Source organism: Colletotrichum lupini, chromosome 2, assembly GCF_023278565.1.
Source record: "Colletotrichum lupini chromosome 2, complete sequence".
Lineage (NCBI taxonomy): Eukaryota > Fungi > Ascomycota > Sordariomycetes > Glomerellales > Glomerellaceae > Colletotrichum > Colletotrichum lupini.
Genome location: NC_064675.1, coordinates 3,573,160 through 3,588,039, shown reverse-complemented (window position 1 = coordinate 3,588,039; position 14,880 = coordinate 3,573,160). Strand labels below are relative to the sequence as shown.

General features: G+C 54.2%; 2 protein-coding genes across 2 annotated transcripts; both read left to right on the top strand.

The window, feature by feature from the left end:
* Nucleotides 1-495: 495 nt before the first annotated feature.
* CLUP02_03384 (peptidase M16 inactive domain-containing protein) lies at nt 496-3,807 on the top strand (the record flags this gene model as incomplete). Its single annotated transcript, XM_049282406.1, has 4 exons — nt 496-771; nt 873-1,727; nt 1,796-3,431; nt 3,488-3,807. 4 exons carry the CDS (start codon nt 496-498, stop codon nt 3,805-3,807), a joined length of 3,087 nt encoding a protein of 1,028 aa, XP_049139549.1.
* A 1,342-nt stretch (nt 3,808-5,149) lies between these two features.
* On the top strand, nt 5,150-14,683 carry CLUP02_03383 (ubiquitin carboxyl-terminal hydrolase; the record flags this gene model as incomplete). Its single annotated transcript, XM_049282405.1, has 22 exons — nt 5,150-5,228; nt 5,416-5,488; nt 5,637-5,741; nt 5,797-5,839; nt 5,892-6,089; nt 6,146-6,375; nt 6,422-7,095; nt 7,161-9,235; nt 9,289-9,861; nt 9,920-10,673; nt 10,724-11,516; nt 11,575-11,664; nt 12,062-12,203; nt 12,289-12,576; nt 12,647-12,736; nt 12,760-12,927; nt 13,009-13,055; nt 13,143-13,482; nt 13,538-13,553; nt 13,635-14,392; nt 14,462-14,524; nt 14,585-14,683. The coding sequence occupies 22 exons, from the start codon at nt 5,150-5,152 to the stop codon at nt 14,681-14,683; spliced, it is 7,698 nt and encodes a 2,565-aa protein (XP_049139548.1).
* Nucleotides 14,684-14,880: the final 197 nt, after the last annotated feature.

The following is a 14,880-nucleotide window of genomic DNA, read 5'->3' as shown; positions in this document are numbered from 1 at the left end:
CTCCTATTTGCAGCTCCTTTCTTCCTCCTTTCTTCTTCTTTTCGACTTGTTTGCATATTTTACCCCTCAGCCCTAACTCACCTTACCTTGCTCTCTCTATTTCTCCAGTTCTCCCGTCCTGGCTGCATCTGCTGCATGTTGCGTCCCGTAGCCTCCAACCTGAGCCCGCGCCAGAGCCTGCGACAAATCCACAACCGCCCGACATCATCCACGTCCGCGTCCACGTCCACGTCCCTGTCCCTCTCTCTCTTACTTCAAAAGTGGCGTTCCTCCCCCACTAAGCATACACGCCCTGAGCTTTTGTCTCTTACAACGTGCCAGGCCATCAGCAGTCGTCTCCCGAACCGTCTTGCTGCAGCCCCGTGCCGTACCTTCTGCTCTGAAAAGTCGCCCACCTACACCACCATCTCGTTCCGTTCTTATACAACCTCCCGCTCCATCAGTAGCAAACCCACCATCTCATCTCACATAAATCACGGCAAACAGATCGTTGCCATGCCCAACACCGATACCGCTGCCGCCGGGCTTCCGGCCGGCTCAGCTATACCTCACCGCGAGCCTAGGCCCCAATCCGTCGAACGGGTGACGGATCACCTCGAGACCCCCTCCCTCGACGATCGGACCTACCGAGTTGTGAGGTTGTCCAACAAGCTCGAGGCCCTGCTGGTACATGACCCGGAGACGGACAAGGCCAGCGCCGCCCTAGACTGCAATGTTGGAAACTTCAGCGACGAGGAGGAAATGCCAGGAATGGCCCACGCCGTCGAACATGTACGGCCCCCTCCCCGAGACTCTGCCTAGACACAGAATCTCCCTATCCGCACCCTCAACCTCTTTTCCGCTCTCCGTCACGCTGACACTTGCATGCGCAGTTACTGTTCATGGGTACCAAGAAGTTTCCCATAGAAAACGAATACTCGCAGTACCTCTCCAACAACTCGGGCAGCTCCAACGCTTACACTGGCGCAACCTCGACTAACTACTTCTTCGACGTCTCTGCAAAGCCTGCCAACGATCAGGAGCCAACAGCCGAGAACCCCTCGCCCTTTAAGGGAGCACTCGATCGCTTTGCGCAATTCTTCATTGAGCCCCTGTTCCTCGAGTCGACCCTCGATCGTGAGCTGCGCGCGGTGGACTCGGAAAACAAGAAGAACCTGCAGAATGACCAATGGCGACTCCACCAGCTGGAGAAGTCTCTTTCCAACCCGAAGCATCCATTTTGCCACTTCTCGACCGGCAATCTCGAGGTTCTCAAGGAAGACCCAGAGTCCAAGGGTGTTAATGTCCGCGCAAAGTTTATGGAGTTTCACGACAAGCACTACTCGGCAAACCGTATGAAGTTGGTGGTTCTGGGAAGAGAGCCTTTGGATGTTCTCGAGACATGGGTTGCCGAGTTCTTCTCCGGAGTTCCCAACAAGGACCTAGCGCCCAATAGGTGGGAGGCTGAGGTGCCCTTCCGCGAGAGTGAGCTGGGTATGCAAGTCTTTGCTAAGCCTGTCATGGACTCTCGCGAGCTGAACCTCTTCTTCCCTTTCCTCGACGAGGAAAAGATGTACGAGTCGCAACCCAGTCGCTACGTGAGCCACCTGATCGGTCACGAGGGCCCTGGTAGCATCATGGCCTACGTCAAGGAAAAGGGCTGGGCCAATGGCTTGAGTGCCGGTGCTTACCCCGTCTGTCCGGGTTCTCCTGGTATTTTCGACTGTCAAATTCGCCTGACAGAGGAGGTAAGCCCTGCAATGAGATGACCACCGCTTCGACACTCCCCCACTTCGAATGCTGACGTACGTTACAGGGTCTCAAAAACTACAAGGAGATTGTCAAGGTCTTCTTCCAATATGTTGCGCTTCTCCAGGAGGCGCCACCCCAGGAATGGATCTTTGACGAACAGAAGGGCATGGCCGACGTCGACTTCAAATTCAAGCAAAAGACTCCAGCAAGCCGATTCACGAGCAAGATCAGCTCTGTCATGCAGAAGCCTCTTCCGCGGGAATGGCTACTCAGCGGATACAGTCGGTTGAGGAAGTTTGATTCTGGTTTGATCGAAAAGGCCTTGGCGTGCTTGAGACCAGACAACTTCCGTATGACTATTGTGTCACAAAAGTTTCCCGGTGACTGGAATCAGAAGGAGAAGTGGTACGGTACCGAATACCGCCACGAAAAGATCCCCGAGGACTTCATGGCCGAGATCAAGAAGGCCGTCTCAAGCCCTGCGTCGGAGAGACTTTCCGAGCTTCATCTTCCTCACAAGAACAACTTCATCCCCACGAAGCTCGAGGTCGAGAAGAAGGAGGTCAAGGAGCCGGCTCTGTCGCCGCGTGTCGTCCGAAGTGATGGCCTCGCTCGGACGTGGTTCAAGAAGGATGACACCTTTTGGGTGCCCAAGGCCAACTTGGTCATCAGCTGTCGCAACCCCAATATCTACTCTACCGCGGAGAATGCTGTCAAGGCAAGGTTCTTCACCGATCTGGTACGCGATGCGTTGGAGGCGTACTCGTACGATGCCGAGCTTGCAGGCCTGCAGTACAGCGTCTCGCTCGACGCCAGAGGCCTGTTCCTTGACCTAAGCGGGTACAATGACAAGCTGGCGGTACTCCTGGAGCAGGTTTTGATCACGATCAGGGATCTGAAGATCAGAGACGAGAGATTCGACATTATCAAGGAGCGCCTGAATCGTGGATACAACAACTGGGAGCTACAGCAGCCGTTCAGCCAGGTCTCTGACTACACAACGTGGTTGAACTCTGAGCGCGACTATGTTGTGGAGGAATACCTGGCTGAGCTGCCTAACATTACGGCTGAGGACGTCCGGCAGTTCAAGAAGCAGATGCTTTCGCAGGTCCACATTGAGTCTTATGTCCACGGCAATTTGTACAAGGAGGACGCTCTCAAGCTCACCGACATGATTGAAACCATCTTGAAGCCTCGCGTCCTTCCGCGACCCCAGTGGCCAGTGATTCGGTCATTGGTTATCCCCCCTGGATCGAACTACGTATACAAGAAGACGCTCAAGGATCCGGCCAATGTCAACCACTGCATCGAAGTTTGGCTCTATGTCGGCGACAAGGGCGATAGAATGGTACGAGCCAAGACGATGTTGCTAGACCAAATGGCTCACGAGCCAGCCTTTGACCAGCTGCGAACGAAGGAGCAGCTCGGTTATGTCGTCTTTAGTGGAGTTCGAAGCTTCTCTACCACGTACGGCTTCAGGTTTATCATTCAAAGTGAACGGACACCCGAGTACCTTGAATCGAGAATCGAGGCCTTCCTCAACCTGTTCTCCAACACGTTGGACAACATGTCTGAGGCAGACTTTGAGGGTCACAAACGCAGTCTAATTGTCCGGAGGCTCGAGAAGTTGAAGAATCTGGACCAGGAGAGTAGCAGACACTGGGCCCAGATTGCCAGTGAATATTACGACTTTGAGCTCCGTAAGTTGCCCAAGATAAATGTAGGAATAAGGAAAGTGCTGACGTTATCACAACAGCTCAAGAAGACGCTGCCCACATCAAGACGCTCACCAAGGCCGACATGTTGGAGTTCTTCCAGACGTACATCAAGCCCGGATCGGCAACGCGGGCAAAGCTCTCGGTGCACTTGCGCGCACAGGCTACGGCACCGGCCAAGGAGGGTGCCGAGGCCAAGGTCAACGGCGTCAGTAAAGAAGAAGAGTCACTGCCGTCAAGTGATTCTCCACCAGTCGTTATCGAAGACGTTCGCAGTTTCCGAGCCAGCCTTGTTGCGACTAGTGGTGCGCGACCTGCCAAGGATTTGACCGAGTACGAAGACACTGATGCCAAGCTGTGAGGAGAGAGAAGAGGATGAAGTCTGTTTAAGATGTTCACGCATACATGGTCAAGTACACACACAGGCGGCGTTGAGACTTTCGGTAGTTGTTTTTAAGACGCATTTGCTAGAGAGACAACGGACTCAGGTCACGCCACGTTGTCTTCAGTCGAACAAGAGTTTGGAGAGACATAGCTGTCGGATTCGGTCCCGGGGTGTACAGGCAATCATGGATGGAATATAGGGAGCATGATGTTATGAGGCTTCACGACACAGTATAGAACCCTAATAGCTCTTAAAGCCCCCGGTTCCGTCTGTTCACATAGACAAACGGAAAGGAAGACTGCCTTCTCCCATTGCTACCTGAAATAGCTTTGGCGAAAGCGAGGTCGAATAGAAAAAGTCAAGTTCTCGCATGCTATCCCTATGGAACTTTGACGGGATGTGATGAGTACTCCGGGTAACAACTACCGAGTGACCCCTGCTTAAGGAGCAGACTGCACGAGTCAGCTATGGACAAGAAAGTGGCGAGTCCTCGAGTGTATCTCTGGCTGGGTTGACCGAAAATGAGAATGTATGTATACGTAGTAGGACATGGTGAACATGGAAGTTGGACTTCATGCATGATAGTACCTATTTACATAGCCTACCTGAAAGTATGGGACTATGGGCAGCAGATCACTGTCAGTGAGGTATGCTCTTTCCGAGACGATGAAAGTGCTGGTTGAGCTGACGTCAGGTGGGATGGGGATGCATGGTGGGGGACTGAAGGCGCTTGGACTCGAGATTCGTGTGGAACTGGTTTTTCTCAAAAAACGGACGTTGCAGTCAATGGTCGTCAATTCCTTCCTTTCCTACGGGAAGTTGAGTTGAGTGTGGGGATGGGTGGATGGTGGGCTGAACTTGCAGGAAGGAGCACAAGATCGGGGGGAATCTGAAAAAAGACTTGGTTTTTTTTGTCCTGCTTTTCTTTCTGCCCCTCTCACCATACCCGGTCCCCTCTTTCTCCAATGTAGAATATGTGCCTTCCCTGGAAGTTTCTTGACCGTCTCTTTCCTCCCCCCCCCCCGCCCCAAGTGTTGAAAGTCTCAGTGGGGGGAATCGAAAATTTTGTGAGGTTTCTTCGGTCCCGTTTTGGACGAATTGGAGTTGGCATGAGGAATCCTGCTCTTTTGCCCTTGGCTGTGTACTCCCTACGAGTAGTTATACAAATAGACGGGACATCTCATTTGGTCTTGTTCAGGGCAAGCAGAGCCGATACTAAGCTAGATGATAGGAAGAATCTGAGCTGGTGGTACCTTGAAGCTGGCCAGGATTTTGCCAACAGAGAGCATTTATTCAGACGAAGGGAAGGAACTGAAATATGTCTATCCTCCTAGAAAGAGCCTCCAAGCCGCAGTCGCACTCTGGATGCCTTGGCAAGTCATTCATCCAATCGTCAGGTCAGCACGGGTCGGGTCAGGCCAGGCCACCCCCCGATCCTAGACCAATATAGAAAACAGAAAAAGAGAGAGAGAAGGGAGGGGGGGGGGGGGGCGAGCTGAGATGCTTGGGGGTGGTGGAAATGGTCTAAACTCGTACGTCAAGTCTCTGTCCCGCACTGACTAAAACCCCAAAGTCCGCATTCAGAATTTGTTGCCTTTACTGTATTTGTAGCATTGGACTGGCAGGTAGGCTCCCCCAACAGCCCAGAGAAATGGATGTTGCACTACTAAGGAAGTACCTTGTGAAATAAAAGCAGCAGCGTTGCTTGCTTTGTATCTGTGTATATGCAGTATGGCAGTTCTGTTGGTAAAAACTTGCTATGCAAAGTAGGGACAAGTACCTAGATAGACTGTGACTTGTCTGAGTGACACCTCGGACCTTTCAACCCACGCGCCTCTCTCTCGGTTCAATCCGTTTAGTCTCTTTTACCACTCTTCCTCGCTCTTTCCCATCCCTCTTGCCTTCCTTAGGTCATGAAGTAGAGACAGAAGGCATTGGACTGGGGCATCTGTAATCTGCCCCAAGTCAAACACACCCACATCCGTTCACCCTCCTGTCACCAGCTCACGTTCCCTTTACACACCCACACCGGGACACCGACCTAGACTGGACGAGCACAGCGCATTTACAGCACGGCACAGCACAGCACAGCAAAACACAGCACAGCTCTTGCCCTCCAGCTGCAATTAGATCCAGATCCAATTGCTGCCCGCTGCCCTCACGAGTCACCTTACCCTCTTCCACTGTCTGCATCTCATTCCATCGGACCCTCCCATTTTCTTCTCTCCACCCCACAGCCCACCCCCAAAAGTGCAGTCGTCTGTCTGTGTCTGGACGTCCTCCGCTGTAATTAATTCTCTTTTCTCCCCGACAGGACCTGCCACTGCACTTGCACTTGCACCTGCACCTGCACACCCCCATCGGCTTTGCGGCTTGCCCTACCTTACCTCACAGGATTATAGTGCCCGAGGTACCGTCGATTCTTCCCCACGAGGTCCAGTACTGCTGGCCTGAGCCTCGAATCGAACCGGATCCTCTTGTGAACCCGAATCTGGTCCTGGATCTGGCTGCACCACACATGCAATACGCCCTCTCCCGCCCTCTGTCACCGCACCCAAGTTTCCCCCGCTGCCACTCCGGAGCTGCACAGGCAGCTCACCTTCACCACGTCTTCCTCAAAGAAGAGAAAGATCTCTCGCAATCAGACGCGCACCAACGACACATCTAATCCATCTTCTCCCAACACCGTCCTGCCGTCGTGCGAGCCGAACGACGATCCAGCCTTCTCCTTCTCTGCCGCCCACTCCACCGACGGCCTGTCGACCCCTACCTACCTTCGAGGCGACTCGTACCCAGCATCAAGCCTACCTGCGCGCCTGCAGACCGGTTCCCACGTCTCTGCCGAGTACGCTTCAAGCACAGCCGCCTCATCACCTTGTGGTGTTGCCGACCTGTCCATTGACAGCGACCGAGGAGGCGATATTTCTGGCACAGAGACTGGCACTGCGCTGACGTCTCATTCAGCCAGAAGCCGGTCTCCCTTCAACGTTTCCCGCCGCGCCATCATGACCAGTGATGCCAACCCTCACCAGCGTTCCTCCTCTCCCTTGAAACGAAGAGCCTCCAGCATGGATCCCGACGCCGATGTCAGTATGAAGGAGGAGGACGTGGAGATGGCCTCCACCAACCAGCAGCAGCAGCAACAGTCAGCCGAGGATGCCGAGTCAGCCCCAACTTCTTCCAATACACACTTGCCTAGGGCCATGAGTATCGACTTGCCCGATAATGTTGCCAAGGGAGCATCCAAAAAATCCAATGACAAGGGTACGAGTATCTACGGTTGTGAGAATACAAAGATGGCTTTTCGCTGACCAAGGGTTTTCCGGCAGATCTCCCCCCTCTCGAGGATCAAATCAAGACCATTCAGACCCTCCTCAAGGCTTTCAACGACGAACCCCCGAAAATTGGCGATGTCGCATACGTTGTGTCGAGATCATGGGTAGAAAAGGCTTTGGCGCTTGGCGGAGACCCCAAGTTTGCCAAGAAAGAGACGACAGACGAGCCGCTAGGCCCTGTGGATAACTCCGATCTCATTCTCGAGGTCCTGTCCCAGCCCAGCGGTGACGACTTTGTCCGGATGAAGCCTGGTACTGGCATGGAGGAGTGCGAGCTCTTCCCGGAAGACGCCTGGACGCTCGTCTCGGAGTGGTATGGCGTCGGTGAGGGACAGAAGCCCATTGTGCGCAGCGCTATCAACGCGGCGCCCGACTCGACGAGCGAAAAGAACGTCATGTTTGAGCTGAACCCGCCCGTCTTCACAATCCACAGACTCTGGTCCATGGCAAGCCCTTTCAAAATTAAGGACGAGCTGAAGAGCAAGGAGCCCCTCGTCCTGGCCCGGAGTGCCACCACACCCTACCACCCATTCTACAAGGAGCTGAAGGAGCTCACCGGTGTCCCTCTGGATCGTAAGATGCGGGTATGGCAGCTTACTCAACAGCCCGAGGCGCAAGAGTCGTCACCCCGGTCTGCCCTCACACCGCCCGATTCTCCAAACCCGGACAAGGACGGCGAGAGCTCGTCGGGCCCCTGGCAACGTATGCTCGTGGAGGTGCCTAGCTTCACAAAGGTCAACGGCGGAGACCGACAGGTAGTCTCTGCGGTGGACCACACTACCAACCCCAACTACAACGGCAACTCTCCCCTCTCGGTCCACGGACTGATGCAAGACATGACCCTTGTGATTGATGAAGAAATTGCGAAGAACGCATGGGTCTCAACCTACTTCAAGAATGGCAAGAATGACAAGGTTCTGGCATCTAGAGGCTCTGCCACGAGCCTGAAGGCCACCAGCAGTGGAAGAAGCAGCCCTGCTCCTCAAGGACCCGTTACCAGAGGCCGTACCCAGCAGAAGAAGAAACCTGGCCGGGGCTTAGGCGCCGTAGGTCTTCAGAATCTTGGAAACACATGCTATATGAACTCGGCCCTGCAGTGCGTCCGCAGCGTAGAGGAATTGACAAAATACTTCTTGACGGACAAGTACAAAGAGGAGCTCAACAAGGGAAACCCTCTTGGATACAAAGGACAGGTGGCCATGGCTTACGGTGGACTTCTCAAGGAGATTTACAATGAGTCGAGAGGTGCAGTCAGTCCCCGCGACTTCAAGAACACAGTAGGTCGTGCTCGCGCCACCTTCCAAGGCTGGGGTCAACAAGATACCCAAGAGTTCCTCGGTTTCCTCCTCGACGCGCTGCAAGAGGACCTCAGTCGTATTCATAAGAAACCTTACATTGAGAAGCCGGACTCGACAGACGACATGATCGGTGACGAGGAGGCCATTCGTAAGATGGCTGAGGAGGTATGGGATATCACTCGGAAGCGCGACGACTCCGTCATCGCAGACCTCTTCACTGGCTTGTACAAGTCCACTCTCAAGTGCCCGACGTGCGACAAGATTAGCATCACTTTCGACCCCTTCAACAATCTGACTTTGCCGCTGCCCATGGAGGACATGTGGAGCCGGCCTGTCAAGTTCTACCCGCTCAACGACGTGCCTGTGAAGTTTGAGGTTGAGCTCCCGAAGCACAGTGCCATCGAGTTGTTGAAGAAAGCGCTCTCAGATAAGACGGGTGTGCCTGTGGAGTTGTTGATGGGAGCAGAAGAGTTCAAGGGCAAGTTCTTCAAGGTCTACTCCGATGCCACCTCGGTTTCAGAAGAGATCCAGTCCAACGATATACCTGCCTTCCATGAGCTGGAATCGTCGCCGACCAACTACCCCCCTAAGCAGAAGAAGATGGGCACGCCCAGGTCGATGCTAGAGATCAGCGATGAGCCTTGGGTTGACCCACGCACTGAGCGTTTGCTGGTCCCTGTTCTTCACCGCAAGAAGACGGGCAACACTTACAGATTGAGGGGGGACGATATTGCAGCCCCCCCTCACTTCATCGTTGTTACGCCTGAGGAGGTAAGCTGAACACTGATTCTTGCGACTCTTGTGTGAAACTGACAGCATTCTAGTCCCGGAATGAGGATGCCATTCGTCGCAAGGTCTTGGAAAAGGTGGCAACGTTCTCTACCTGGTCCGAGTTTGAAGAAACCGACGAAAGCACCGAAGCGGACATGGTCATCACATCCCAATCAGATGCCGATTCCTCAGGAGACAGTAAGGTTGTCTCTAACTCGGTAGAAGGCGAGGATGACTTGGTGAACGTTTCTGTCGGCGCAGGCGAGCAACAGCAGACCCGGCGACCTACCCTGAAGCAGTTCAACGTTCGCCGCCCGAAGTGGGCGAGTCCCAAGGAGTACCTTCCGCCTCACCTCCAGAACCTGTTTGAGCTCAGCTTCTTTGGCGAGAGTAACGACTATGGGTTGCCTGTGGGCTGGAATACGGTGGACGACAATAAGAACTTTCGTCTCCTGTCTTCTCGCGCCCCGGAACTCCCCAACGAAGACTCGAACAGCCCTGGCTCCACCAACGGTGCAGATAGTGAGCACGAGAGTGTCAGCGAAGAGACCACACCGCAGTCGGTCGAGGAGCAGACCCGCATGGCGGATGAGTCGGAAGAGGACGAGCCAGTTCGCGTTATCAAGGTATGTAATCACCGGGCGAGCGACAGCAGAGGAAGCGGCAAAAGCTAACGTTACCCAGCCGATGAACCGAGGAAGGGGCAACCACAAGGTCGGTGGAGCTCGCCGAAAGAATAACAAGGGCAACAAGACCTACGGGAAGAGGGGCGGCAAACGCCGCAACAGAGACTCGCGGAACAGCAAAGAGCAATCGTTCCACGTGGTCGACGTTGAGCCTCAACCATCGCCTGAGGATGATATTCGCGGTGGCCCGCTCGTCCGTCTGGATGAGGGCATTGTCGTCGATTGGTCCGAGGAAACTTGGGACTTGGTCTTTGGCAAGGAGTCACTGCGCGACACTGACGACAACCGCGGCTCAAAGACCTTTACCGAGCCAGAGGAGCTCAAGGACCCCATCTTGGAACAGAAGCGTAAGTCGCGGATGGCTCGCAAGAAGCAGGGCATTACCCTTGAGGAGTGCTTGGATGAGTTCGAGAAGGCCGAAGTCTTGTCTGAGCAGGACATGTGGTATTGTCCACGCTGCAAGGAGCATCGACGTGCTAGCAAGAAGTTCGATCTCTGGAAGACGCCAGACATCCTCGTTGTCCACCTGAAGCGGTTTAGCAGTGCTGGCTGGCGCCGCGACAAGCTGGACGTTTTGGTTGACTTCCCCATCGAGGGTCTCGATCTTCACAAGCGTGTCCTCTGCCAGGAGACGGGCAAGGAAGAGATCTACGACCTCATCGCGGTCGACGATCACTTTGGTGGTCTCGGCGGTGGCCACTACACTGCTTACGGGCGAAACTTTGTTGACGGCCAGTGGTACAACTACAATGGTAGGTTGACCCTTTGCAAAACATGACTTCTCGTACTCACCATTTTCCAGATACCTCAGCCAGCAAGACTTCGCCTGAGAGCGTCGTTACTAGAGCGGCCTACCTGCTCTTCTACCGGCGTCGGTCCGAGGGCCCGTTGGGCGGCCCTCGCTTCAAGGAGATCTTCGACAAGTTCGACAAGGATGGAGAAGACGACGATGAAGAGGATACCGATTCGGGGGAAGATCAACGTCTCGTCGGGGGCTCCTCCCTAACTGGATCGTCGAGACTTGGGATCGGAGCCGAAGCAACTCACCCGCGCGGAAATCGTGGTTTGGCTAGTAACACGATGTCCACGGCCAACCTGGGTGCAGAGGATGATTTGCCACCTTATGAGGGTAGCTCCAGCACCAACGTTGGTAGCGAGAACATTCAAAACAGCATTGAGGATGAGGGCATCGGCATGACGGACTACAACGGAGACTCGACTGCGTTCTCAGCTACGCAGGGCTGGAACTGGAATTCCTTGGATTCCGCTGATGGAACCAACAACTCCCTTGGTCTGGACGGCTACGGTAGCGACGACGCACAACCAGACTCGTCAGACGAGCGCGAAGTCGGCAACGACACTGATATGCAGTTCGATGAGACCATGGGAGATTACGAGACCGCCCATGACGAGGCGCCTCCGCCGCCCGACTTTGGCGCTCAGGTTGGTCTGTCAGAGATCCAGACCGCCGCATGGGCCCGTCAGAACAATGCAGAGGTCATCTCTGTGCCAGCTGCTGATAACGATACCGCTTCCACAGAGGCAGCTGAGATCCACCTTGACGACGACGCAGAGGCGCATGGACAGACTACTCGGTCACGCTAGTTCTTGCCGATGGATCGCTAGATGATTGCGACGTATTGTGAATTCGAGAAGAATCCTGTTGCCCGCTTCGGCTTTGCAGGGAGAAATGAAGAGACGCCTGGACGTATACCAAGACGCGAGCACAGCAAATGTGTCCATGTGGCTATGAACAAGTATCGGGGGGGGGTTGGTTCATGGGAGGAGGGATGCATTACACAAAACAAAAGCAGAAAGGATACAATGAGGCGTAAATAGAGATAGAGTCCCCCTCATGCCCTGGCATATACGAGGCTAGTCTTCCATAGCCTCGTTGGTTTCTATTGGAGTATCGGTTGCATGATGGCACGTGTGTATGACTTTTGATTATCATGTTATGCTTTAAGAGGATATGACAAATCCTTAACAAAACTGGCTGTGTATCCTTCATGTAAATCATGTGTTTTTGAGAATATTGCTTTGGAGTAGCTGTTCATTGACAGGCATGGCTGACTCAAAATTCGTATTCTAGGGTACTTGGGTGTGAGTGAAATTCAAAAGTACTGGCTTGATTGCCCAGTACCTACCAGACTGACCGTCAGGTCCGTGCTCCATGGGTGGGTCTGCAACTCGGTCGACGGGGCATCAGTTCTTCCCGACGAATGACAGCAGGTGTAATCAAATGGTTCCGCGAACACCAAGCTATCCCCAGAAACCCGAGAGTAGGTTGAAAGCCAGGACCGGAATCGAACTGACGACCGCCGCTCTCGAATCCGAAGCGAATCCCCACCACTCAATTGAGCACAGCACACCGAAGCCATGTTGTCGGCATCCAGACGAGCAGCGACGAGCGCCCTGTCGCGGCAGCTCCGCGTCGCCTCGAGACCGTTTAGTGTGTCGACGACGGTCCGCACGACCGAGAGACCCGCCGTCGTCGAGAAGAACGAGGCCGCGACGCCCCAGGTCGCCGACAACACCGTCCCCGAGACGGTCGGACAGGCGCCGAACCGGTCGCTTGTCTGGTCGCGCAGCCAAAAGCCCCGCGCCGAGGCCATGACTGGTCCGCGGTTTGAGCAGACTGATTTCGCTCTCCAGGTGAGCTAAGCGACGCCTGCGACCCCTGGGACTGAGTGGAGAGGGTTGAAGAGATGTGAGGACGATGGAGGATGAGGAGTCGAATGGCTTGGAGAGTCAATTGTTGGAGCTTCAGCTGCTGAAGAGGGCTGGGAAGTCTATCACAGAACCAGGAACTGACGTGTGTCTCGACGACATTTGTAGCCACAACCTCACTCCGCGATGGAGCTCGTTCACAAGGAGCCCGTCCGGTGGACTCACGCCCGCGTCGTGGCGTGCGATGGCGGCGGCGGACCGTCTGGTCACCCTAGAATCTTTATCAACACTGACAAGCCGGAGATTTCGAGCTGCAACTACTGCGGTCTTCCCTTTGTAAGTTGGGTCCGACATATCCTGCTATCTGTACACCGCAACGAGTCGAACAATGGGGGAGCTAATTGATGCAACGACTAGGCCAACGAGCACCACCGCAAGCACCTCGAATCCCTCCCCGAGACCTCGTACCCCCTCGCATAGAGCCGGCAATAGCTGTGGATGGTGGAATGGGAGTGTTTGGCTACGGCAACCGCATGAGCAATAGCGGCAAGGGGTCGCCAGCTTTGGGACGAAAAGAGAGCGCTTAGACACCGTGTGCTGTGCGACGGGCTGGAAGCCGTGGGCTGTGTAGATATAGCAGGATCAGAGTTGCTTCGGGTTAAACCAATTTCACAATTTTCATTCAAAGATGAGCAGATGGTTGAGTTTTCGGGCTCTGAGGTGTTGGTTTGGTGCAGAATGGCTGCTCTCTTGAAGCATCGGGGGTTCAAATGGCTTGACGGTGTAGACGTTCGCTGTTTAATTTACCGGCATCGTGAGAAGGACGTTGATGAGATGGCCAATGCGGATTGTCATCAAGATTCATGGCTTTCTTGGCCGTCCCAAGAGCTAGTTACGTTTACGAAAGATGCGTTAGAAGAGGTTGCTGGACAGCGACATGACACAGTTTAACATTCATCATAGTGCACTGCAGAAAGTGACTTGGGTTTTACCATGATTTGCTGCACCATCAGCCTCTATGAGCACTGAATCACTCCGATAAGGCGACATTACACAGGATTCAATACGAAAATCAGAAACCGTTGTCAATGATTTTCAAACAATTTGCTTTACCCAAACCACAGGGTCTGAGGTCATATCAGCATTACTTGCTACGTCTTTTGCATGCGTTCCCTCTCCAGAATCGTCCAATCTGCTGCTTCCCCAAGGTAATCTGACCTCACTTTATCCATCAAACCTGCCCCACCAGATTGGAGACCAGCGCGGCGCCCGCATCATTTTCCACACTCCAAGCACGACCACAATGTCTCCGACGACACCACAAACCAACCGTACCCAAACCTCACAGACGACGACCCTACTCATCCTCTGCTTCATCATTATCTGCCTCTTTCCAAACCTATTTCACTTTCTCTGGAACCTGCCTCTTACAGCCCTAGGCTACGCATTCTCGACAAGTAGCAGCAGCAGCAGCTCAAAACCCCCACGTCATACCCCACCAACTACAACAACCATGACGGGCTCCTGGTTCCAAAAGCAGTTCTCCCTGCCCGCCCGCTCGCGCGGCTCCTACCTCATCACGGACGAGATCGTCGGCGCCCTCCCGGAGCTCAAGAACTACAAGGTCGGCATCCTCCACCTGTTTGTCCAGCACACGAGCTGCGCCCTCAGCCTCAACGAGAACTGGGACGACGACGTCCGCGCCGACATGAGCGACGCGCTGGACCGCATCGCGCCCGAGGCGGGGCCCAAGGGCCAGGAGCTGTACCGTCACAGCGCCGAGGGTCCCGATGACATGCCGGTGAGTTTGGTTTCTTTTCAATCTTTCGGTGCTACAGTGTGGTGATCTGATGTCATGTGTCACACACAGGCTCACATCAAGAGCGCTCTCGTTGGCGCGAGTGTTACCATCCCGATCAAGGATGGCAAGTTGGTAAGTCTGATCACAGGAAAAGTCGAAATGGTGGATTTCCGGCTCACTTACATTGTCTAGGCTACCGGAACCTGGCAAGGAATCTGGTACCTGGAGTTCAGGGCCAGCAAGCACCAGCGCCGCCTGGTGGCCACCATCCAGGGAGAGCCCAAGGCGTGAGTTTCTTAGGTGTTATGCAGATAGACTGAGAACATGGAATGGAAAAAAAAAAACGTCACCAATCCCACTTCCAAACAATGAATACCATTCTATGTGGTGTCGATCGACGCAAATATCGCGTCAAACCTGTTGTACAGTCCTACCGGTCTACTTATGGCACTTTTGTGACCTACGCCAAAACGCCTCGCCCCTGATCC